Source organism: Poecilia formosa, unplaced genomic scaffold (genome assembly GCF_000485575.1).
Source record: "Poecilia formosa unplaced genomic scaffold, Poecilia_formosa-5.1.2 Scaffold28, whole genome shotgun sequence".
Classification (NCBI taxonomy): Eukaryota; Metazoa; Chordata; class Actinopteri; order Cyprinodontiformes; family Poeciliidae; genus Poecilia; species Poecilia formosa.
The window spans coordinates 721,548-746,150 of NW_006799967.1; the positions used below are offsets into that span (position 1 = coordinate 721,548).

Consider the following 24,603-nt stretch of genomic DNA (forward strand, 5'->3'; position numbering starts at 1 on the left):
ATCACTAATCCTGGATTCAATTTTTTTTTCAAAAATTCTAAATTTGGCACCGAGTGTTTTATATTTTATGTATTTTTTGTTTTTGCCAATTTTTAATGATTGATTGGATCAGCTCATAAGCTTAGCTCTAAGTTGGGTTGTTTGAATACAGTATTTGCTTCCTTTTCATATTTGAAATGTTTTGGCACAGTTAAAGCCTTCTGCAAACAAAATGAGTTAATTTGACTACAGGCATGAATGCTTTGTTATGTAATGATACACGTCTTCATTTTATTTTTCATTTTACTCACTCAGTAGTACATGTGAATAGTTAATGTAACTAAACTAAATTATGACTGAAAAGGAGTAGGAACAGGTATAAACCATTCACACAAGAAAATGAGCCATTCAGCTCATAAATCAACCCTAGTGAAAAAAAGTTCTTTAGTATAATTCAAATATACTTACATTTGTGTCAATATATTTTAAGTATACTAAGTATTAAGTGTACTACCTATAAATATATACGAAGTATACTAAAAACGTGCTTGTACCAATTTTGACATTATAACTTTAAAGAAATCTATTAAGTGAATAAAATATATATTTGGGGAAGTGCAAATATACACTTGCTCAAGTGTACATTTAAAATATATTTTAAATATGTTTAAAATATATTTTGTGTATAATTTAAAATATATGCTCAAAATAGCTATACCTATAACAATCATTCATGTCATAACTGCATGGAGACTCTGTTTGTTGCGACTTAATAAACTTTTCTTCATAAACTTCACCTGTTTTAATTCAGCTCCGTATGTCTTTGATATTGAGGTTGTTGTTATATATGTTTTTATCTTCAACATATGTTTGCAGTCTAAGCAAATGGTGAAACAGTTTTCACATTTCCTCTAAAGTGTACCTATTGTTTTATTGTGCTAATTTTCATTAGCATGTTGTCTGTAAACTTTGAATGTATTGACAATTTGTACAATTTTGTTGTAGTATATTGGCTCTTGAAAAAATGTGTGTAAGACTTTATTTGACTGGGTGTGTGTATAAGACTGATATGATGCTGTCATAAACATGACAACACCTGTTAGGAATATACCAACAGTGTCATTAAGTGTCATTCAGTAAATAATGACAATTTTAATGAGAATTTGCTTTAAAAGTTGGATGAAAGGTTTTATGTTTATGACAGTGTCATGTCAGTCTCATGCACACCCCATCAAATAAAGTGTTATTGAAAGCACAATGTAATTAGTTTCACCTGTAAAGTGTGTTGTAATGGATCCTTCTGTGTTCTGGTACCTGATGTGTGTATGACGCATGTAATGTACAAAGTGGCAAAGAATAATAATAAAAGACATTAAGTAGCTAAAAAGTGTACTTCATTAGCAATTATAATAAACTAAGTGTAATTACAGCATACTGTAATCACACTACTAATATATGAAATATCTACATATACTTAAAATACATTCTAAGTATATGTTAAATCAAATTCAATCACTAAAATAGTGCACTTTAAGATACTAATCAAGCACGTTTTTGGTACATAAAAATAAGTACACTTAAAGTACACTAAGTACTACTTAAGTTTGTCCAAAAAAAGTACGTTGAAGTATACTTAGTACACTTTAAGTACTTATTTTAAATAAGAGAACGGTTTCAGCATTTCCGAAACAGTTATTTAATATTATACAATAAGTTAGTGTGGCCACAACATGTGATAAGAGCTATCATATTCTGTGACCATAGTGGTAAAATGTTACATTTTATCCTTTTTCCTTTACTTCTTATCCTGCTTTTTCTTTATCCTTTATTGTTAGGCTGGAGTGTGGCATAGTATGGTATAATACTGCAACAAAGCCTCCTACGGTCACAATATACGCTGGTCATAGAATATGGTACAACACCTGTTCTAGTCCATGGAAAAGGGGCATAAGTTATAGAATATTTTGCTTTATAAGTAATTAGTGATTGAGAAATACTTGAGCATAAGCTTGAATCCTGTTTTTAGAAATGTAAGATGTATAAATAACACAACACTTATAAAATATTTTGTTTAATTAGATAGCAGATACTGGGAGATATTTTCTTTTTAAGGACATATATTAATGTTTCCCCAACTGTATTAGGATCATTTAAAAATAACTGGAAAACTAAGTTTAAGACTATTACTATATTTTCATCTTATGCATTAAAGTTTCTTCTTATACTGTAGAAGTGTGTCTCAGTTTACATTGAATGAATGAAAAATAATGGTAATTCAAAATGAAGAAAATAGGCTTTACATTAAATACTTTTGTGGATGTCTTAACAGTTTTATAGCAAAATTCAGAGTATAATAACGTTGTAAATGTTAGCATCGGTGGAGGATTCAAAGTTTACTGAGAATTTATTAACTTACACACATTTACATGATTATTGTGAAAGGAAACAATTTATATTATTCACAATTATTCTTAAAATACAGAATCATCCCGTTAAGTTGAAAAAAAGTGAAATATTAGTGCAGAATTCAATAGTTGGTCCATTCATATCCATAAATGCAATAAAAAAAAAGGCTAGTGAAACATCTAGCACTCGTTGCTCATAAACGGACAGACCACGCACACTTGCGCAATGTCGTCATACTCGTATGTCCTCTTTAGAAACGTGTCAGTGAGTCTCAGTCCAGAAATACTCTGAAACAAAATGAAAGAAAACATGAGATGACTTTAAAAAAAAACAAAAAAACAATCAGGATTAAAATGTTGCTTCAGGAAGTTTGCATCGTACCTGCAGTCCCTGCTCGGAGGAGAAGACGGTGAGCAGCAGCGAGAGGGAGGCGCCGGGGGTGAGCTTCCCCAGCTGTCGTCCTGATACTCCACACCAGTGGATTGACCTCATGTTGCACATCTCCATCACCAAGTCCATGGTTCTTTCACTACAACAAGGGCGGATGTCAGCTAAGACTTTTGGGTCGTAACAGGTTGAGAAAAGGTATTTGTCCACTCAGGAATTTCTTTGTTGAGAATGGACTTAAGTGTGACAGAAAAGCAAAAATAAATAAATAAATAAATAAATTTAAAAAATCAAAGTTGGGTAGTAACTAGTTACATTTAGCAATTTTTTTCAGAAATAAATACTTTTAGGAGTAGTTTTACTGCGCTGTGCTTTTAACTTTTACTTGAATCATTTTATTAAGTATCACTATTCTTTCTTAAATTTTCTGGATCTTCTACCCACTGTGAGGAACTTCAATGAACAAGCTTGTTGTATCATAACAAACACCAGACATACATACTCACCTGCAGTTTTTGTTAATGTTTCACAAGTTCCACTGGTATACTGACAAAAGATTTGGAAAATTGTTTCTTTTGCCTGATTTTATTTTGTAATTTTGTTATTTCTTTGAATTATTTTCATTTTGGCCTTTAATATACAAAAATGTCTAAATATGATGGAGTGACTTTTAAACATCAAATCATCCTTTTAAACTGGAATTTCTTATTTTCTGCACGTTAACTTGGTTTGATTTTAATATATATATATTTATTAAAAAACCACTTGAGGGACAAAAATTCTTTCACTACATTAGTTATTAGTTAAGTTATTATGAGGGTCATGGAAGATCTTATCCACCTGCAGTTGGTGATTTTACAGACGATGTCAAAGGGTTCTTCAAGGTTTACGGTGTCAGGGATCACCTCCAAAGACAGCCTGATGTCTCCGTATCCTGGAGCCTGGAGGACACACAAACAGGAGTAAAACAGAACGGAATAACAGAGCACAATGATCCGTATATGGGCGAGACGGGAACCTTAAAGGGGAAAAGTCTGGTACCATTCTCTGGAGCTGACTGGTCTGCAGCCTCCCTCTCTCCCCCAGGTTAGTCTTCCACACGATGTCCAGCTTCCCTATCACGGTCACACCCTTGATGACACCGGCCTTCTCCGCGTACTCCGGCTTCGGTTTCAGGCAGTACAGGTACTGCCGCGTGTCCATCGGCTGCAGGTAGGACATTTTGCCAAACGTGGACTCTCTGCCGGACAATAAACCATTAGCGAGCATTTTAAGATACTGCCGCTGTTTTTTTTTTATTTTTTTTTTATATATACTCAGGAGAAAAAGAGTGGGTGTTTTTACCCTTCGTCCCCGGACGCGACAGAGTTGAGCTCTGTAACGTTGTACATCATGGAAGGTTCTAGAGACACTTTCTCCATGAACATCGGAGAGGTGGTGATGTTCTGGATCTGGGCTTCCAAAAACACTTCATCTGTCTATAACGGAGAAGGTTTGGAAGTTTACACTGATATTTCTCTGTAGCCATAAAGTGATATTGTTGTAGGTGAACTGAGCAACACATTAGCTACTTAATTTTAGCTTTAGTATTAACTTACCATCTCAAAGGATAAGTTCCCATTTTTCAATACTACTAAATACTACTAAAACAAATTACGTGAATTTCAGAAGCTACAAGAAATATTTTGAGGTCAACGTCCCATGTTTGTTTTTTGCAAAGCTTTGATCTGCTAACATTAACATTAGCTTAATTTGATTCCTCTTCAGGAATTACAAGATTTAAGCACATCAATATTTACTTTAGAAACAAAGGACTTGTCAGGGCATGTCACAGAAACCAGTAGCTATGGAAAAACAATTTATTAATAACTAGAAACAAAAAAAAAACATATTACAGAGCAGCGACTTTAAAGTCTTTAGCTTCCAGTAACAGCAGTTAGAGCAGATAGCATTACTAAGACCGCAATTTCCACGTCTCACCACCATGGGTTGTTAATTCCATGGTTCCATGTTAATTCTTCAACTCTTAGATTTCTCAATGACTACCAACATTTCCAATATTTGAAAGTTCAGACGGAAGAATAACAATAATAATAATAAAAAAAAATGTATTTGCTGTGCTACATTTATCCTTCCTGTCACCTGCTGAAAGTCATGCAATATAAAAGCTTAACTTTGTAATATACTACGTTTTCCTGTGTATTATGAGCTTTATTTAATTTGTGCATAAATTTCATGATTGTTGTTCCTGACAACTTTGGGTAGAAAAAGATCAAGAAAAGTTTTCTTTGATATGTGATTTTTCAATAACACACTGTAAAAAATGTGAATCTATCCTTTGAGCTGTTCTTAAGGTGATGTGAGGGTCATTCAGGAAATATTTAAAAACCTGACCCAGTGACCAATCAGGAAAATGTATCATTTTCTATCATATTTGCTCAGTGTACCTTTTTTTTTAACAACATGTTAGTAACAAGTGCTGAGCTGCATGAAGAGGAGAGGCTACACAGTGATGGTGATCACTCGATAATCAGGTCATGGCTCCCAAAGCATCAATTTTTTTGTTTGCCAGCACAACATTCCTCTTTTTAAAAAAAAAACTTATTTAATGCAGTTTATGTTGTGCAAGTAAAACAACATAAACTGCACTTATAAGGTTTCATACAAAAATATTAGAACTCACTGTTGGCCCCACAGAGTGTTTCAGGAAACTGATAACTGGCACTACTGTAAATCTGGACTGAGTTAATTGCAATATATTAAGATTGAGGTTTTTTTCTTTCTTCTATTCTGATATATTTTCTGTTTCTATAGATGTTAAATAATATGATGTTTTATATTATTTTGGTATCCAACCCAGACTGATTTCAAAAAAGCACACACAGGTTCAGTCGAAAACTCTGGTCAGCAGAAGAAGCTTTGAAGTTGTCCCTTTTAGTTATTTAAAGAATGTTTATCAATACATTTTCTTACTTAGTCACTTGTTTATTTGTGTCTATATAAAGAAAATTGATGGAAATTGAATGAACAGTAAAAATACTGAATTAGAAATTGACCTCAGAAAGTAAAAGATTCCCTCATATGTTATTTCTTTCTCTTTAAATACTTAACTAGATCTGACAAATATTAAAAGCAAACTCAAAAAAAAAAGTCAAGCTTTTTCAGACCGCATTGGTAGCAACAAAAATTAATCTGCTATCTTTTGCTTATCTGGTAATCTGAATTTAAGTTATTATTGCTAAAAGATGAACAATTTATGCCCAAGACAAATGGCTGATTTCTGAACTCCGTTTTTATTGTGCTTTTATTTCTCCAGAGGAGCTATAAATTAGCAGGATTCATCTGATGTTTTTAAGCTCAAGCAGGCACTGATTACTTGTTTCAGGAGCAGCATTTGCTGTAAGACTGGGTTTTACAACTGTAAAAGGAGCATAGAATGTCCTGAAGTAAAAAAAACAAAAAAAAACAAACATAAAAATTAAAAAATAACTTTCATCGAACTACATTTTAAAAAAATGAGAGGAATGTTTTCTCAAAACGCTGCTCGTAAAGCACCGTGGTTTGTTTTTTTTACGGCGGTAAAAGTTGATGCTTTGGGAACAGCAGAACTGTGTCCAGTTGTCACTGTGTGTGTGCAGCCTCTACCGTACACAGTGAAATTCAATTAGGAAAAAAGCAGAGATTAGTTCATGCCTGCAACTCAAAATAGAGGATCCGACTGTGAACCACTTCGAATTAATTCATTATTAAAAATAATTAAATCAGAGTCTGCTGCATGCAGAGCCATTCTGAAGAAACCTCACCGTTTACCGGAAAGAATCAAGAAATGTTGCATTATTCATATTTGCTTTGTGGACATACTGAAATCATTCCCATGAAGAATAATCAAAAACATATATTTTTTTAGTGATTTGATATGTAATCAACCCAACCAATAACAATCCAACACCACAAACTTCAGCTTTAACTCCAACATCTGTGCAGAGTAAGTGCAAGAAAGCATGAGCGTCCACAGAAAGGGTAACAGAAAAACAATGGGATTTGACTGTTTTTTTTAAAATTATTAACAATGTAGAAGGTTGGCATCAACACTGATTCTTTCATTTTGCACCTTTCTGTGGGCTCGGAAAGACAACAGTCCTGCAGCACCGGTAAGGATTAAGAGAAGCTAACGTTCAGCCATGAGAACAGAAGAAGGAATTACCACAGAACTGAGGTCACTCTAATGGAGAAAATAAAAATACAAGACATAATGAATGAGGTTACATGCAAAAAGTTGGTGACAATGAATATATGCAGAATGTATATAAAAAAAGCTACTAAAATGAGGAAAATAAAATAAAAAGGCCTCTACTTAAAAAAATCCCGGTTTGACATCTCCAGGGGTTTTTAAGTAGAGCTGATCCAAAGCTAACCGCTTCTAGTAGAAGCTGGAAATACGTTCCGAACTAATGCATGAAATATGACAGAAAGCTTGGTAAGTAACAGAGGTGGTGAGTGCCACTTACCTCTGCGTTGTAGAACTTTGTCTTCACGTCCAGCGGCTTCAAAACCTGATTGAAAATAGATTGGAAACTAAACACTGACGCTTTGTCACACTGCGTTTCCATTTGAATGGAGAAAAACGTAACAAAATCCCCAAAGAAAGGATGTTCAGCGAGAAAAACAATCAAACTGAGTCTGACTCATTGTTGAGACTTAAGAAAATTACACAACAAAGAAGAGAGCAAGACTGCAGCTCATTCCCAAAGTGAGGGCAGATGACTGCTAGCGCAGGAGGGCGGCTTCGGGGGTGGGTACGGGTAATTGCATTTGCACTGTTGTAGGTCTGTGGCATTTCTCGAGTCTCCTCCAAGGCCGCACATGATCTTACCGCTGCCAGCTAATGAGAACGTTCAAATATATCTCACCTGGAATTTGAAGAACTTCCGAAAATAGAGTTTCTCCCCAAACTGAGAGGTGTAGCTGACCGCGCACACCAAGCTGTGAGTAGGAAGAGAAGCAGGGTTCAAAGTTAGCAACGGTTTACCCCAGAAAGCACCAGACAGGCACCAATCAGATACTAACACCTGCATCAGTCTCAATATTGAATAAAAATTCTAGATTGTGTATCAGTGACAGGTCTAGGCGTGTCACAATAGCAATTTTTGCTAGACGATAAATTATCTCAGTAATTATTGCGATGAACAATAATATTGCTGTTTTAAGACCATTTTCAAATTCATCCTCTCAAAGACCAACAAGATTTAAATTTGCATAGAAGAATTTAAACTGGAACTGGAAGATATCTTAAATATCCAAGATAAAGCACAATAAGCAAAAACAATAAATAAAATGGAAATAAAAGCTACACACAAAATTAAAATGGATTTTGATACCTCTGCAAACAACATTGGCCTTCAATTAATTAATTGATTCATTTCGACAGACTTACACAAATCTATTCAGTTTAATTCTATGCTTCATGCTTTGAGCGGCGCCATACTTTATTATATTTACAATTCCTAATTGCGCCATTTGAAACAAGGTTTGTTGCAGTTTATTTTTCAAGTAAATTCAGCACTGCTACTAAACAGAAAAGTGAAAAAAGTGGATCGGTGCATCCCTAGAACGTACATTTAGAAGTCACAAATACTTTTAAAGGTGTCATATCCTCCGATTTGGTTTAGACAAATGTAACACGTGGAGTTTAGTGAAACATTCTCACATGTGTGTTCCAATTTCTTTAACTTCATGGTGAATGACGTCGTCAATGCAGCACTCAGGTTTGAGCTCAGCTACTGCCGAGTTCGACGCGGACAGGTTGAGCCTCTGTGAGCTTGTCTGCAGGTCGGCCTGTTTGAATAACGCAACGCGTCACGAAAACGCGAACGCAACGACTGAAGGCTTCAGGGATCGTGTGGAAGAGTCACAGTACCTTCACGAGAATGTCTTTTACCACCTGGTTGCTGTCGTTATGCACGCTGATGTAACTAGAGAAGGTCTCGCCAAGGAAGATATTCCTGAGGCATACAAAGTCGGGAATGGGTTAAACGAATTGGCGTTCAAATCGAAAGCACCGCCAGAAAACTTCTTCTTACCCAAAGTTCTGTGGTAAAGTAAGCATTTCTCCCAGCATTAACGTCTCTGCTCCTTTGATGGTGGAAGGGTCTTCTCTCATGAGTTGAGCGAACAAATCCCCTGTGAGGACACAAAAGGACATGACTCCAATGTCCAGCGAGAGCCACACGAAAACAGGAGAACTATAGCAAAAAGTGACTATATAGGAATAATAATCATGGTACACTGGTGCAGACGTTGGATGAGGTTTTCTTTATTATCATTTGCCTACTGGGTAATTCAACTATTAATTACCTGACCAGTTGGTGGCACTCAGAGCATTTACATTTAATTTGTTGAGTCTTAAATCCAGCTAAGCTAACATATCTCGTCTTAATATGTCAGAACATTGATTTCCACACTCTAAATCCCAGTAAACATGCACTATACTAACCAGTATGGGTCAAATGCAACAAACTTCAAGGGCATAACACAACATCATGTCCCACAAATCACCTTCATTTGTTCACTTTTAGGCCTTTGGCATATGCAACGTTTTAATATGCTGTCATACATGACAAGAGAGCAGCTTCAGTTTTACCAATGAAAATCTTTGTTGGAGTAGATGGGTATATTGACTCTAATCTCAGGGTGACATATGGTGGAAATTATGCAGAAGATATTAAAAACTGCAGATCCAACTGTGCGTCATTCAACTTTGTGTGGGAGATTTATGAAGGCTTTTAAAAAGAAAAATTACATTTTTTTTCACTCTATTTTTATTTATTAATCAAGCAGTGAGGAAAAATGGAGCAAGAGAGAATTTTTTAAAGCCACATGATAGATTGAGCTTGTTCATATAAGTATATCCACTTGTTTTCATTATTAATAATTATTAACATTATTAAGCAAATGTTGCATCTTAAACACTTGAAATCGCCAACAAAACTAAATATAAAGAAATCAGTACGGAAACCGACTCGTTCTTCAGAATGTTCTGCAGAGCAACAGAAAAATAGTCTTTTTCAATTCAATTTCTATTACTGTAATTAAGTTATCTATTTTTATATTATCCACAAGATCACCCCCAAATCGGTCTAAATCTACAGGTATTACAAGTAAAAACATATAAACACATGGAAAGCTTGGTAGTGTTGGTGTCAAAAGCCACCAGCCCCTCTTTAGCCAGTTGAACATACACTTTCACTTCACTGCTACTTATAAAAATAGAGAAGCTACCCAGAAATGTCAATACGATTTATGGTTCCTGCGGCGTTCAGTTACCAGCGTGCCACGGAGAGCTGCACTTCACTTGAAGGAAGAAAGAAAATACTCTGAGGATAAAAGTCAAACATTTTGACCCCACGCTGTGAAACTAAGGATGTGATTGATTTATTAGAGATTTGGTTACATCTAAATAACTTCGTCGAAGGTTTTCCTCATATTTGAACTTTGGACTCACGTACTGCTGCTCCAAAACAAAAACAGATTCACACAGAAGTGATCCTCTCAAAGGACTAAAAAGACAATACTATATCCATGTAACTCTGGTATCAGAAATGTTAATTTCAGGATGAGACATGCAATGTGCAAGCTTTTATCGAAACAAACAGGGTGACTTTTAAATTTTACATTTAATTTTCTATATGGCTTTTTTTTTTTTTTTAATCCCTTAGATACCTTACAAATGGCAAAAAGATGAATCTATGAGTAGATTCCCAGAATTTGTATGTGCAGCAAAGATAGCTATTGTAACATTATGATTTGGTGTATTAAAACAATGAATTCTGTAATTGATTTTGAATCTGGAGTTATTGCATATGCCTTCATGTCTCATTTTTAAAGCGCAAGATGTCTAAATTGTGCCTTGCGAAGCCAGTTGGGACTTGTAATTAATCAGTTTTGTCTATTATGTATTACTTCAACACTAAACTAGAACAAAAAAATGATATCGTCAACAAAAAAAAATTACTATTTTATCCATTTTCCAAATAATAATGAACTGAACCTGGAGCAAATTGGACCCGTTTATCTTGTATCTAGTACCGTGAGAAGCCATTTGTTGTGAAATTGTGCCAAATAGGTAACTTAAAATATACTATCGAAAAATATGGATTCCAACATTTACCAAAATGGCTGTTAATTGATTTTTTTTTTTGTCAGCCCTGCATGATTTTCACTTTGCATGAAGGTGAACAACTCTGCAAAATTCTGGATATGTTTAGCGAAGAGATAATCTACTCCGGTTCGTTATTGTGGACTCACCCGGCAGGTCTCGATCTTCACATGTCACTGGTAAGTTTGTGAAGAGCGTCGGTTTTGTTAGCCGCATCACTGCAAAGTAAAGCGGTCTGGGTTAATGACAGGACACATTCAGGTTGGCAGATATTGGGACATTTTCATTGAAGAAGAAGGTGAAGCTGCCCACATATAAACCCACACAGATATATGCATAAAATGCATAAAGAAAAAGAAAGAAAGAAAAAAGGATTTATTATTACACATATATTGAAACAACCTAATGGAGACGCTTTAGGAAAATAAAATTATTTGATACAAAGTTTTATAAAATAAAACTTAATCAAAACACAGTAAAAATATATATTACTGATCCTTCATAATTTTTTTTTTTACATTAGACATACAGCTTCTCGCATTGTAACGTGTTCTGATATGCATATGATCACTGCAACAACATAAAACAACTCCACAGAGGCTTGTAAAACTGTGCAGAAACCTCAATATAAAGGCAACTAATTACTTGTAATTAGTCCATATTATCTACAGATTATGGGGCGGAAATACAGTGGATTTTATGTCAAATTAGCCTGGAGAAAAATGAGTAAATTAATAGAAGGAACGTGGACTCTGTCTACTTGAGAAGGACATATATTTGTTCTTATAGGTTGCACAAATGCTTAACCAAAAAGTCATGGGGATTCTCAGACTTGATGGGAGAGTGAAGAAAATGTTGGTCTTGCAGAAATGGAAAACTTTCACCTACTTAGATGTAGATAGATTATTCGGTAATAATCTATTTCCATTTGTTAATAATTGGATATGTTTGGAGGAAAAGAGAAACACTGTTAAATCTAGACACACATAAAACAGCAAAACACCTCCGGGCACAATAGCATGTATGTCAACCTAACTACATAAATAAATACTCTACCTTCTGTATTCTTTTAAGTCTTTTGATAATTTACAATAATTAACCCTCAACCATCTGTAAATATCTCAAATAACTTTCCACTATACAGCCATATGTCTGGTTTCTTACACGGACATACAAAGAGACGTAGTTTGTGTCTCACTTTGGCTGTTAAAGTCAAATGAGGAACCAATAAGCTCTTCTGAGCTAATATTTTAAGCTAATTGATTCACAAGCAAAGCTATGCAGTCGCTATTTTTGACAAATTCATGAGTTCGGCATCTCTCCATGACGGGTAGACTTATTAGTTCATGCACAGTTACAGAAAACCTCACTTTACATTAAACAATTTAAAAGATTGCTAACAGCGCTACTAGCACCTGAAAGCAGAAACAACTCCCTGATGAAGAAGTAAACAATTAATATTCACAACTGAACCTGTTCTGTAAAGATAGTATGTGTGTTTTATAATTTTAATTACCTTTTAAAGCGAGTAAATGTTCTTGTTTGGCTTGATTTACATCCATTTTTGCAGAAACAAATAGTTTGCTCTAATTAGCCGTTAGGCTAACAGGTTGTTTATCTGCTAGCTGCCGAACTTTGACACCACAGGAAGTGAAACTCTTCTTCGTCCTCGTCTCATGATGGAGTATTGCCTCTAGCAGGCCAGAATAGGAACTACAAAAACACAGGAGCTTGCTGTATTTTATTTCACCGCTTTAGTATGCCGCACTTGACTTCCTCAAAACCATGACCATACGGCTGTTGAAACGCCTATATATTCAGTATATTAACTTTTTTTCAGCAGGCAACGTTGTTTACATTCCTGTGGTGTTATCAAGACTGTCTACATGTATATTTTCCGGTAAAAAAAAAAAAAAAGTAAAGCAAACTATGCTTTCTTTCACTGCAATTAAAATAAAGTACCTCACAGAAAATACGAGTTACAGCAAATTTCTTTTATCTTTGAGATTAATAAAGTATTTTTAGATTCTGAAAGAATTATTTTGAATTGGTCCATATGTTTCTCGTCAGAACTCGACGGAAAACATACTACTACTACTGCTACTACTGCTACTACTACTACTACTACTACTAATAATAATAATAATAATAATAATAATAATAATTTAAATATTTTTTGCGTCACATTGAAGCATATCCACTGTTAGAAGTTCATTTCATTGCTTATGTTTCAAAGAAAAATGGCCAGCTTTACTGAGTGCTGCTCTCCATTGACATCTACTGGCATGTAGTTGCAACACAACAGGCCACCTACAACAATTTTCAGTATTCATCAATTTTCAGCATACATTTCGGAAATATTGACAGTTAACTGGAGGTTAAACAGTGCCCTCCCTGATGGACAGAGTCAGAGACAAATATGGAGCATGTAAATGTGGGATGAGCCCTATCTTTATTCTCCAGAGAGCAGCCAGTACAAAATGTGTAACCCTCACAATGGAATCGGACATTGTGTGTGTTTCTGGGTTTTGTTTGTCCCCAAATCCTTCCTGTATTTGTTTTGTTCTCTTCTCTGGTTTACGTTTTTTAGCTCGGTTTAGTTGACTTCCTGGCGCTGTAGAGTCTTTGTTTATTGTTTATACAATCATTATCATAACTCACACGTGTCTGTCTGCACACGGTTGCATGAAGCCAGGGTAACGTTTAAAGGCTGGTAAATGATTAATATTTCTGAAGCCATCATTTGAGTTTTAGACAAAACTAAGTGGAAACGATCTTTCACAACAGCCGTTCAGTCAGTATTTGGTCAAGCATTCTGTCAGTAGAATAAAAACAGACGATACCAAATCTAATTTTACTTTATAATGACTAAGCAAAGACATAAAGGCCACAATGAAGTAATTTTACTGGACGTGCCACAAGATATGTAAATAGCAGGGTCATTATGATTTTTTGTTGTTGTTGTGTGTGTGTGTGTGTGTGTGTGTGTGTGTGTGTGTGTGTGTGTGTGTGTGTGTGTGAAACAATTCTATAACCATTTTATGTTTCTAACATGTGTGCGGTTTACAGTGGGTTTATCACACATCATAAAGCAGAACGGTGACCGGAGCACTCAGCGACATGTTGTGTATGATCTGCTTGGAGCAGATGTTTTCATCGTCTTCGTCCTCCACGAAGACGGACAGAAAGCGCTCGGGCTCCCAGGGCACTTCCTGAGTCTGCGAGGCCAGCACGCGCACGCAGCTCACATCCTTCCTGAAGCTAAACTTTTTAGTTCCTGGAAGCGCAGTCGGGCTCCGCTCGTCGTCGCTGTCTCCGCTCTGCGCAGTAATGAAGGCGTCGATCTCCTGAGCCTTCTCCATGATGAAAACACGCACGTTCCTTTTGCTGTAGTTGCTCATCTGGCAGGCAGTGCTCGTGTTCCCCATGTCGGTGCGATGTAACAGGAAGAACCGAAGTGCAGGACTGGAGGCTGTAATTTTTATATTAGTGAATCATTGAATAAAAGTTTTTCTTTTGCTTCTGTTCACTTGGTTTAATTCTGTTAAATACTGCGACATACTTTTTTTTTTATTCAAACCACGCGCGTGCGTGGCTCACTGTGCAAGACATGTTCACGCGTGTTTAATGTTTAATTTAATCACATTTCTGGTCATCTAAAAGTGAAATTGTATTTATTTTTATAGCATTTATCCTGAACATAAACATTTCTATTGTTTAAAAATATGTGCGTGCACACAGACACGCGCATATATTGAAGATCATTATAATTAATATATATTATAATAATAAAGACAAAGTAAAAATCTTGTACATAATTTTCCTTAAACACCACAATTATCTGCAGCTTTGTGTTCGTCTGTCACATTAAAAGCAAACAAACTGCATTTAAGTCTTTTTTTTGTTACAAGACAAGAAATAAAATACATTCAAAGGATAAATATGTTTGTTTTTTTTGCAAAGAACAGTTGTCTAGTTTTAAAACGCGATTGTGTTTTCCTGACCGTGAGCAGAGCAGTACTTAATGTTAACAGAGCCATTTGTCGTCATCTGTCAGTACTTAAGCTGAACAGAGGTTAATGACAGTTGTATATTTGCACGTTTTGTTAAAGCTGTGAAACAAACCTCCTGACGAATATTTGAAGCTAAGAACTCTTACCTGCTGTTTCAGTGAAGGTAGCAAAGACTAATGTGCAGCATTTGTCTTCCTCACCAGAGCCATTGGAGCGATACGGGCACAGTCTGATAATATGCAAAAAGCATCACTGGGTCACATAATGCATCTGTTTTAGGAGGCTAAGAGCTCAACGTTTCACATCTAAGACGGGTTTTAAAATGAGGCTTTTTTTATCGAAAGTGAATGAAAGGATGATATGATTTAGTCAAAATGTACAGTAGTAAGACCATCTTGTGGTCTCAACTTTTTATTTGCATAGATAGCCCAGTTTTAACAGCGGTGAGTATTTTTTGGAGAAAAAAAAAAACATTTATTTGACATCTTGGAAGAACACACTCTATAGTGCCAAAAATACATCTCGAGGATTCAAGGATTTTTTTATTTTTTTATTGTCATACCATCTTGAGAGTTTGTGGTGCGAAATTTGTACTCAGATCCCACATAAAGAAATCCACTACACTAAAAAAATATATATATAGATAAATAATTAAATAAAATAAATAACCAAATGAATAATAAAGTAATTTAAGTGATATGTGTCTGTGTGTAAATAAGTTATGAGGAGAAGCTGCATTTGGTGCAGCTCGAGTTCAGCAGTCTGACGGCTGAAAGGAAGAAGCTGTTCCTGTTCCTCAGCCTGGTGGTTTTTGCTCTGGACGCTCCTCGGCCTCCTGCCTGAGGCCAGCGGCTGGAACAGCCTGTGTGCAGTGGTGACGAACACCGCAGTAAACTCCTGAGGCAGGTAGTACGGCCGACATTTCACTGTCATAAGTTATAACGCCTCTGAGCAGCAGCTTTTAACCAGTCCACAGTTCGTACACCAACCTTCATTCACGTACCTACAGAGTTCTCCTCCCCGTGTTTTCCCTGACCGTTGGTCGCGGTCCGCTCGGAATAACTGAAGACCGTTGATCTGGAAGGCTGCGTCTGGCATGGTGCTGTTAAGCCAGGTTTCCGGTAGGCAAAGAACGGCACAGCCTTAGCTCTGTGCCTTAGATCTGGACATTGGCCAGCTGGGCCAACGCGCCGGTCTTGTTTCCTTTTGACCGTTGCTCCTTGCACTCTGCTGCGCCAGTCCGCTGATCTGAGCCGCTGTCTCCCAAGTGCGGATTTCAGCCTTGGCGATAAATCAACAGCCGTTCTGTCTCCAATCATGGCCCTCAGTTCGGCCGAGCTGTACTTCAGCCGTAAGGTTGTTGCTGAACTCTTTCCAAAAGCAGCTTCACAGATGTTACAATAGGGCTTAACCTGGGGAGCTCGAGAAGCCGCTGCACATCTGGGCAACCATCTCAGTTAGAGGCACAAGACTGAAAAAATAGTAAGTCGGAGAAAACAACAACCAGAGGCCCTGCCATTGATTCTAAGCTTCTAATGTCACGGTTTGCTTCTTTTCTTAAGTATGTCCTGTTAAAGCTTCAAATCAAAACAAATTATGTTGGTTTCTGGAAGGGTTTGGAAACAGAGTGGCAGAAGATCCGAGTGACATGTTTCACTTTCACCATTTCTCTACAAGCCTTCATCGAGCAAACAGCTTTTTAGCCTCACAGCTCGAAGAAATCAGCAGAGAGACAAAACTGAAGAATATTTTAAGGAGCAGGTTAGAATAGAGAAGTTGACCATGTCTGAACACTTCAGGTCAGTATTCACAGGGACAGGGAGAGAGATTCTTTGTTGTTGTTTTGTAATTCTGTAACATCTAAATAACTTAACTGAATTCAATATAACAACGGGAAATTGTAGAGTTTAGTTTTTTCAACAATAGTCTCTAATTATGCAGAAAACAAACTCCTTAATATTAACATTATCAGGCAAGTTTAATAAAATCAGTAGCTAACTGTGGCTAAATGTTTCAGACATCACAAACGCTTCACTATAAGATATGGTAAAACAGAAGACATGTTTATAGATGTGTTTTTAATAATGCATCACAAGTTTCATCACCAACAGTGGTTTCACATTTTATGGTGTCTTGCAAAATGATTTGTTCTCCTCAAACGTTTTCCACATAACAGCCACAAGTCTCTGAGCAGTTTCAAGAGACTTCATGTGACATTAACTTAGATCTGGACTTTGACTAGGTCATTCCAAAACATAAATATGTTTCAAAAATAAAGTTCTACTTTGTAGTTGGACGTTTCTCAAAGGGGAAACCTCACCAGAGTTTGAAGCATTTTATGGTGTCTAGACGTAGATAGGTAGAAATTGGGTAAGTATTTCAGAGGATGAGCATAAATAATAATAATAATAATAATACTAATGATAATAATTAATTTTATTTGTTCCCCAGGGCAGCTTTAGAACCAGGGAAGGCGCGAACACCAAACTGAAAAATTTAACATATTTTTTTACTTTAACAGCTTACCATATATTTTATTTCAAAAGGTGGTTCTATACCTTAAAATAAAAAAAAAATAAAAACAGTTTTTGGTGAATAATTTAAACATGATATATGATGCCTGCAGTGACTAAATTGTATGGTATTAAATGGCAGCTTTATATCTTCATATGTCAGGCCGAGCTCAGTGAAGCCCAGAGATTCGAGGAGCTCCGTCTCCTCCCAGGAGCTCACCGAGGAATTTAACCACACCCTGCCAGAGAAGAGGGTGAAGTTTGACAACGACTGGAACTATATAGAAAAGTTTGTTGAGGAGGAGCTCAGCCCCTCTCCTTGTTTGTTTCCGACGCTTCCTCTTCCTCCACAAGTCACGGAATCTCATGATTCTGAGATCTGGATGAGTTCAGGGAATAAGGAGGATCCAGAGAACTCTGTCTATGACAGCATCACCCTAACCCCAGCAACGAAGAAGGAAGTGCTCAAAACCTGGGAGTTTGTAGATGGCCTTCTTAGGGAGAGTTTAAGGAGTGACAGAGATTCAGAGAACTCTGTCTCTAGTAAGAAGTTCAACGAAGAAATTAGCTCAACTTTGCAAGAGGAGTTTGAAAACAAAAACTGGAATAACGGGGACAATATGGAAGACCTTCTTAGGAAGAAGCAGCTCCTCCCTCTTCCTCCTCCTCCATTACTGACACCTTATACTTCTCCTGCCTGGCTTGCTCCACCACAGTCCCACACTAACACTGTACTGACTCAGGGTGGAGTTCAAGAGCACATGTTCAGGCTTCCACCTCCAACATTTACCCATCATGCTCCTCTTCATGTTCATCCACCTTTCATCCGTGCTCCACTAGGGGTCACCAGTAACACCAACGCTCCATTCAGTCTGAGAGCACAGCATGATCTCATGTTCAGGCCTCCACCTCCAACATTTTCCCATCATGCTCCTCCTTCTCCTCTTGTACTGCCTGCCATACAACAGATGATTATCCAACCTCCTGCCCTGCCAGCAGGAGGCACTGACAGTCAGGAACTGGTGAGTCAGTGACAGAGACTATGCCTTCCCTCAATAAATATGCTAATCAATTAAGTATTATTTCATAGTGCAGCAGATAATTGTATAATTCTGTAAAATCTTTAACATCTGGATAAAAGAACCTATTACAGCACTAGTTATTGTGAGTGGCGGGCACAGCTAATCAGAAAGTTTAGGTTAATTAACCACTAACTCGCTAAACAACAATCTTAGCTACAGCAAGGCTAAACCGCTAAAAACATTTTTAAAAAAACTCACGGTAACTAACGCTAAGCTGCTAACATAAAAAGTTAGCTGAAGAAAATGCTAAAACCGCATTATAATATTAGCTGAAGCTAATACCATTAAAACAACTGTCCTAACCATTAAGATCACTGTCTTAAAGGTTAGTCTGAATTGTTAACTAACCATTAAGATAACTGTCTTAGTCATAATTGTTAGCTAATAATTAAGACAACTTTTTCAATGGTTAGTCTGAATGATTAGCTAATCATTCAGACATCTAAAAATTGAGCCAACTCTCTTAATTGTTAGATGTTAATTGTTAGCTAACCATTCGGACAGCTCACAATTAAGACAGTTGTCTTAATGGTTAGACTGAATAGTTAGCATTAGCTAACTGTTGGTTTGAGACTCGCAAACGGCAAAGTCCTTCATTTCTGATTTTGCTGCATGTTATTGGGTTTGTGGGGTCCAGTAACCTGGTGGGTCTATTTCAATCCCAGCAGCTGGTTGTAACACACTTATTTTGTGTTTTTACCTTCAGAATCTGCACAGTTTATCCATACGTTGTCGACCTCCAGATGGAGGCATCTGTTGTCTACCAATTGGAGTTCTGTAAGTAACACACATAAGACCAACAAAACTCTAAACCTGTGGAGCTTTTGTTTGTATGTTCACACAGTCATGTTACTGTGATTCTGTGCAGGAATGAAGAAACGCTGTACAACGCTGTTCATGCTCCTCTGAATGTCAACACCTCAAAGTACCTTTTTTAAAAATGGATTCCTTCTAATTGTTTTTTTATCTCTTGTGTCTCAGCTGATCAGGTTTCTGTGATCTTCCTTGTTTTTTTTTTTTTCCCTCTGCTGTATGTTCACACACAGCAGTCTGTTGTCTGCCAACAACAGACACAACAGACGAGTTAGAGACCAGCGGGATGATGGCCGACCGTACGTTAAAAAGCCACCAAACGCCTTCATGCTTTTCCTGAAGGAGCTTAGACCAAAGGTGGTGTCTGAGCTCAACATCAGCAGAAGTACTATGGTGAATAGAGTTGTGGCAGAAATGGTGAGTCAGAACTTTCAGGAAATCTGCGTCCAGTTAGATAATTTAAGATCATGTTGATGTGGTTTTGTCCAGTCTACACTGAAAAAAAAGAGAACGGAGTTCCGACTTAAAAAACAAAACAAAAACAAAGTTACTTTTAAGTTACAAATTTAACTTAATTTATTTACATTTATTTAATATGACAATTTAATAAACGTAATTGCAACAAATTAACTGTAATTTCTTTTTTATAGGATCTCCCATTTTCTTTTTCCACTGCAAGTTCACCTTTGTTACAACTTAAAAAAAATCAAAAACAGGAAAGTAAAACTGCCACAAGTATTACTACTACTACTACTAATAATAAAAATACCATCTATTGATGAAAGTGAGGAAGTTCAACTTCATCCCTCATGAGCAGAGCAGAGTCTGAAACTAAATCAGTTTCAGACTGATTTAGTTTCCCATAAAAAAAAAGGGAAAAACTCAAGAAGCAAATAGTTTAATATTCCTGGTTGTGTGTGTTGCATGAGCTGGACTGGTCAGTGTCAGTACTGACATGGTTCCGTCGTGTTTCCACAGTGGAAATCTTTGCCAGTCGAGGTGAAGGCCAGATATTCTGAGAAGGCCAGACTGGAACAAAGGCTCCACCAGCAGCAACACCCTGGTTGGTCCACGGGTGATAACTATGTATGTGGAATCTGTTCAAACATGGTCGCATCACCAGCTTAATGCTGATAAAACACTGAGACCAGAATTAGATCCTTCCAACTGAAGTCTGATATATTTTACTTTTAGGGCAAGAAGAGGAAGAGGGTGAAAAATAAGACCTCAGAGCAGCAGCAGCAGCAGCAGCAGCAGCAGCAGCAGCAGCAGCAGCAGCAGCAGCAGCAGCAGCAGCAGCAGCAGCAGCAGCAGCATGGCCTGTAAGCTGATTTCTGTTCATCCCTGCATGTGTTCATACGATGAAGACATGAAATATATTCAAAGTGAGTCACTTTGGATAACATGACTGTCAGTTCTGTGGAGTTTAAATAAATGCATTTAATTAAATGCAGGGCCTCTTGAACATTTTCCAGTTTTGTCACACACTTAGATCTGACGGCCCTCTTAAGCATGAGCTGCTCACTCCACAAATCAAGCCTTTACGGAAGAGTGACAAGCAGAAAGCCGCTGTTGAAAGAAATTCATAAAGAATGCTGGTTACATTTTGCCACCAGCCATGTACAGGAAATCACAGACGTGCGCTGGTCGAATGTGACCAACATGTTCAATCCTACATGCATAATACTATAGGTGAAGAAAAACATATAGGTTTCCTCTAGCAAGATGGACAGGACAACAAAACTATGAGAGAAACATGGCCCAGTCAAAGTCCAGACCTGGATAAAATTTAGAATCTGTAGCAAGAGTGACTGTTTACTAAAAAAAAAAAAATCTGGAAAAAAATTCAGTCTGTATCTATAGTTTCACTTGAAAAGAGCTTCCACAAAATGTTTTCATACAGGGGCTAAATATAAATGAACACTGTAATTTTTGCAGGGTTTTTTTTATTTTGGTAAAAAGAAAGACATGTAAAGCAATAACTTAGTTTCTTTTCTCTTTACAGTTTGGCATTGTTTTGTGTTGCTCTATCATATTAAATCCCAAACGCAGTAAACTGAACGTTGAGATTTTAATGTGACAAAACGTGGAAACGTTCAGGGCATGTGTCCCACTGTTTGAGAATCACTAAAACCCCAAAGCAGTCTTTTTACTCCTATTAAATATTCAAAAGATATTCAAAAGTCTCTTCATATACAGAGAATGTACTTTACAAAGTACAAACACAAGTTTTTCTTGAATTTTTCCTAACAGTCAGAAACCCCCCAATATTTTTTCTCGTTGAAAAAGCTCAAGTCTCCAGATTTCAAAAGTCTTTCAGTTTCAAACTATTTTTAACATCTAATTAGGAGTGTTGTCGTGTATAAAATGTGACATTTCGTACATGAACACCTAAATAATTGTATTTGCTAGTTTTATCTCCCTCTAACCTTGTATTCTCTTTCTTTATAATTCATAAACCCTCCAAGGCCAGTCCCATTTCTCCGCTTAATCCCAGACTACACCTCAGAGTCGGAAAAACACCACCGAGGGCCCAAAGCAAAGACTGATTGAAGACCCGTCTTATAGTTATGACAATTATAGTGTTTTGTTTTACATTTAAAAAGCCTGGTTTCATGATTTAATATCAATCCAACAAAGAAATGAACAATGTCACAGAAGGTGTTTTCCTTAAGCCTAAACACATAAGAGTAAAAAGATTGTTGAATGCAGGTTTATTTTTTTTTTTAGGAATTATTTGTTTGCAAGTGGGCCTCAGAGGTCCTCAGAAACAGATGCTGTTTGGAAGAAGAACAGCATCTTCTTGTACTCAAGAAGTACAACCTTCTATAAGAGCTGTCGTAATAAATCATACATAGGAGAATTTACTCCAACAGAGGCAAATTAATCTGCCAGTGAAACTATTCCTTTTCAGTGATCCATCAGGTCAGTGGCCCTCACCATACAAATGTGCTAATATTGAAAAAGACAATATTCCGCAATCCCAGTGTTTCAATTAAACACTAGGATTAGAAACGCAAAATCTAAAATGCGAAAGAGGTCACACATGAAGAGAGTTTGCTCAAATTATATATAAAACATAATCCTCCTATCACTTCCTGTTGTCTTCTTTGTCGTTTCCGCCATCAGTACCGTCCGGTTGATGATCACGTGAGGCTTGTGACGCTAAAAAAAAAAAGTCTATATCACAGTTTTGCTACATATGCCAATTTCGATAGAGCAGCAAAACCACGGCATACTTGGGCAAAAACCTTTCAGCAAAAAAAAAACTTTTTCTTTTTTTTAAATTGCCGTGTTCTCATTAAGCAAATTCCAATTTCGCAATTCCAATACGCAGCTAACTAACGTAGCTCTTGTGGTTCAATGGGTGAGAAACCTTTTGAGTGATGATACTATGCGTTTTCCTCATAATGAAACTTTTGTGCCCTGATATGGACAAAGTGCACAACAATAAGTTTTTATCTCTAAGGTTTAACACTTTTGAGTGCAGCAGGGTTTGCATACAGGCAAAGCAGGACGTCGTGGAACAGATAGAACCCGTGCGGAACGCCTGTACTCCTTCCCGGGACAATGAGGCTGTGGCTGCTGCTGGTCTCTCTGCTCCTCTCTGACCTGAGTCTCCTTGGAGACGGGGACTGGATTACGGACTACTTTTACTGGCCTTTGTGCAGAAAGCTGCTCCTCGGCAGACCCAGGGCACCCTCTGAAAAACTTCACACTGCGCACAGCTGTCCGTGCCTCCACAAGTACTGTGTGTATGTGGCTGAGCAGCAGATGCAAAGGAGCCTATCTTTTTACTGGACACACAGACGCCATTATTCTAACCGGGAACCGGCAGGAATAATTCAGGGGATTCGTTTTCCAGCGCTGGTATGCTTTTTTTCCCCCCTCCATACTATATTAATGATAATCTAATGCAATCTCCCATCTGATTATTAAACTGTTGGATATTGATGGCTTGGGTCTGCTGGTTCAGATGAGATGGCCACACTACTGCAAAGCAGCCAAGCATTCAACAAATTCCACTATCTATAATTGGGAAGGAGATAATAACTCATTTTGAGGCATTTTTCTATAATTCCAAGCTGATATCTGCAGAAACCTATGAAACTGAGTGGAATTTCAAAGGATATTTACCAAATGTCAAAAAAAAAAAAAAATAATAATAATAATAATAATAATAAAAAAATCATTTTTGCTCTTTTTCTAATACATATTTTCAGTCCAGTAGTGAACAGTAAAACTCTGGTACATTTGTTTAGTGGAGAAAAAAAAACCCTGAATGAAAAATGTATAATTTCATGAGATTTGATGGGGTTTTTTTATAATGTATAATGTAACACAAGTGTGTTATAGATGTAACACACTTGCTAAGATGTGTTACATCTTAGCAAAGTGTTATGTTTATGTCATGCTATTGTTAGAATTCATCTGACTGGTAAATTAGATGTAATTTAACTCTGGTGTAAATGTAGAGCTGGTATGGTAGTGGCAGCATCATGCTGCGGGGATGTTTTCCTTCGGTCGGGAAAAGGAGGCTGGTCTGTAGGTAGATGTAGTCAGCAGTAGTTTCTAAAAAAAAACTACAAATTTTTGACTGAGGTTGATTCGGTGCAAATGCATGCCACACTTTTAAGATTTTTATTTGGAAAGAATAATGATGATAAAAAAAAACATGTGTAAGTTTTCGTTTTGAAGTACTGCTTCATGTTGGTCAATCTCATAAAAGCCCCCTGAAAAACATTAGAGTTTTTAGTTACAATCTGTGACAAAAAGTAAAACAAAAGTGTATGAAAAGGGACAGTATTTTGAGAAAGAGAGAGAGAGAGAGAGAGAGAAAGAGAGAGAGAGAGAGAGAGAGACCTAAAAACTAACTCATAGCCTTAAAGATGCACAGTGGAACTGGACCAAACTTTGGACATGTCTGCAACGAAACAAACTCAGGGGGTCAGAATTTTTTTTTTTTTAATTTTTTTTACTGCATTTCGTTTTGCATTGAGAGTTCTGCATAGGTCAGAACTTTAATGAAGCAGAACCTTAATGCAATTTGGTTAAAAATAAGAAATATTCCACATTTCACACACATCCCAGAGTAGTGGGTGATACCCTGCGGAGGAAAATTCAGGCGACTGCCAAAGTCAAGATGGATTTTTCCTTTGGGAGCCATGACTGTTAGAAAATGTCAACTAAATGTATACATATGTGTGTGTGTGTGTTTGTGTATGTATGTATGTATGTATGTATGTATGTATGTA

General features: G+C 36.8%; 2 protein-coding genes across 4 annotated transcripts; one reads left to right on the forward strand and one right to left on the reverse strand.

Moving 5' to 3' along the window:
- Positions 1 to 2,287: 2,287 nt before the first annotated feature.
- trappc13 (trafficking protein particle complex subunit 13) lies at positions 2,288 to 12,489 on the reverse strand. Of its 2 annotated transcripts, XM_007548808.2 has the most exons (13): positions 12,444 to 12,489; positions 11,077 to 11,145; positions 8,853 to 8,952; positions 8,690 to 8,774; positions 8,480 to 8,607; positions 7,683 to 7,755; positions 7,281 to 7,325; positions 6,977 to 6,994; positions 4,117 to 4,250; positions 3,814 to 4,012; positions 3,613 to 3,713; positions 2,767 to 2,914; positions 2,288 to 2,672 (listed from the first exon to the last, which is right to left on the reverse strand). In XM_007548808.2, exons 1-13 carry the CDS (start codon positions 12,487 to 12,489, stop codon positions 2,565 to 2,567), a joined length of 1,254 nt encoding a protein of 417 aa, XP_007548870.1. In that variant the 3' UTR covers positions 2,288 to 2,564. The 2 variants fall into 2 exon arrangements, with proteins under 2 accessions (XP_007548870.1, XP_007548872.1); XM_007548810.2 differs by lacking the exon at positions 6,977 to 6,994 and having other exon boundaries at positions 2,565 to 2,672.
- Positions 12,490 to 16,126: 3,637 nt separating this feature from the next.
- On the forward strand, positions 16,127 to 20,801 carry LOC103135935 (lymphoid enhancer-binding factor 1-like). 2 transcript variants are annotated; one of them, XM_016669815.1, is made up of 9 exons: positions 16,130 to 16,739; positions 17,617 to 17,707; positions 17,808 to 18,475; positions 19,242 to 19,312; positions 19,404 to 19,460; positions 19,567 to 19,765; positions 20,327 to 20,434; positions 20,543 to 20,607; positions 20,663 to 20,801. In XM_016669815.1, the coding sequence occupies exons 3-9, from the start codon at positions 17,837 to 17,839 to the stop codon at positions 20,754 to 20,756; spliced, it is 1,233 nt and encodes a 410-aa protein (XP_016525301.1). In that variant the 5' UTR covers positions 16,130 to 16,739; positions 17,617 to 17,707; positions 17,808 to 17,836; the 3' UTR covers positions 20,757 to 20,801. The 2 variants fall into 2 exon arrangements, with proteins under 2 accessions (XP_016525300.1, XP_016525301.1); XM_016669814.1 differs by having other exon boundaries at positions 16,127 to 16,739; positions 17,617 to 18,475.
- Positions 20,802 to 24,603: the final 3,802 nt, after the last annotated feature.

What these genes read in the sequence shown, in the direction of transcription:
- trappc13 (XM_007548808.2), bottom strand. Translation starts at nt 12,489, where the DNA reads ATGGATGTAAATCAAGCCAAACAAGAACATTTACTCGCTTTAAAAG. An exon ending in CCAGTCAGCTCCAGAGAATG is followed by an intron (nt 3,714 to 3,813) that starts GTACCAGACTTT and finishes TGTGTCCTCCAG; the next exon opens with GCTCCAGGATACGGAGACAT. An exon ending in CCTCCGAGCAGGGACTGCAG is followed by an intron (nt 2,673 to 2,766) that starts GTACGATGCAAA and finishes ATTTTGTTTCAG; the next exon opens with AGTATTTCTGGACTGAGACT.
- LOC103135935 (XM_016669814.1), top strand. An exon ending in GCACTGACAGTCAGGAACTG is followed by an intron (nt 18,476 to 19,241) that starts GTGAGTCAGTGA and finishes TTTTACCTTCAG; the next exon opens with AATCTGCACAGTTTATCCAT. An exon ending in CAGCAGCAGCAGCAGCAGCA is followed by an intron (nt 20,608 to 20,662) that starts GCAGCAGCAGCA and finishes CAGCAGCAGCAG; the next exon opens with CATGGCCTGTAAGCTGATTT.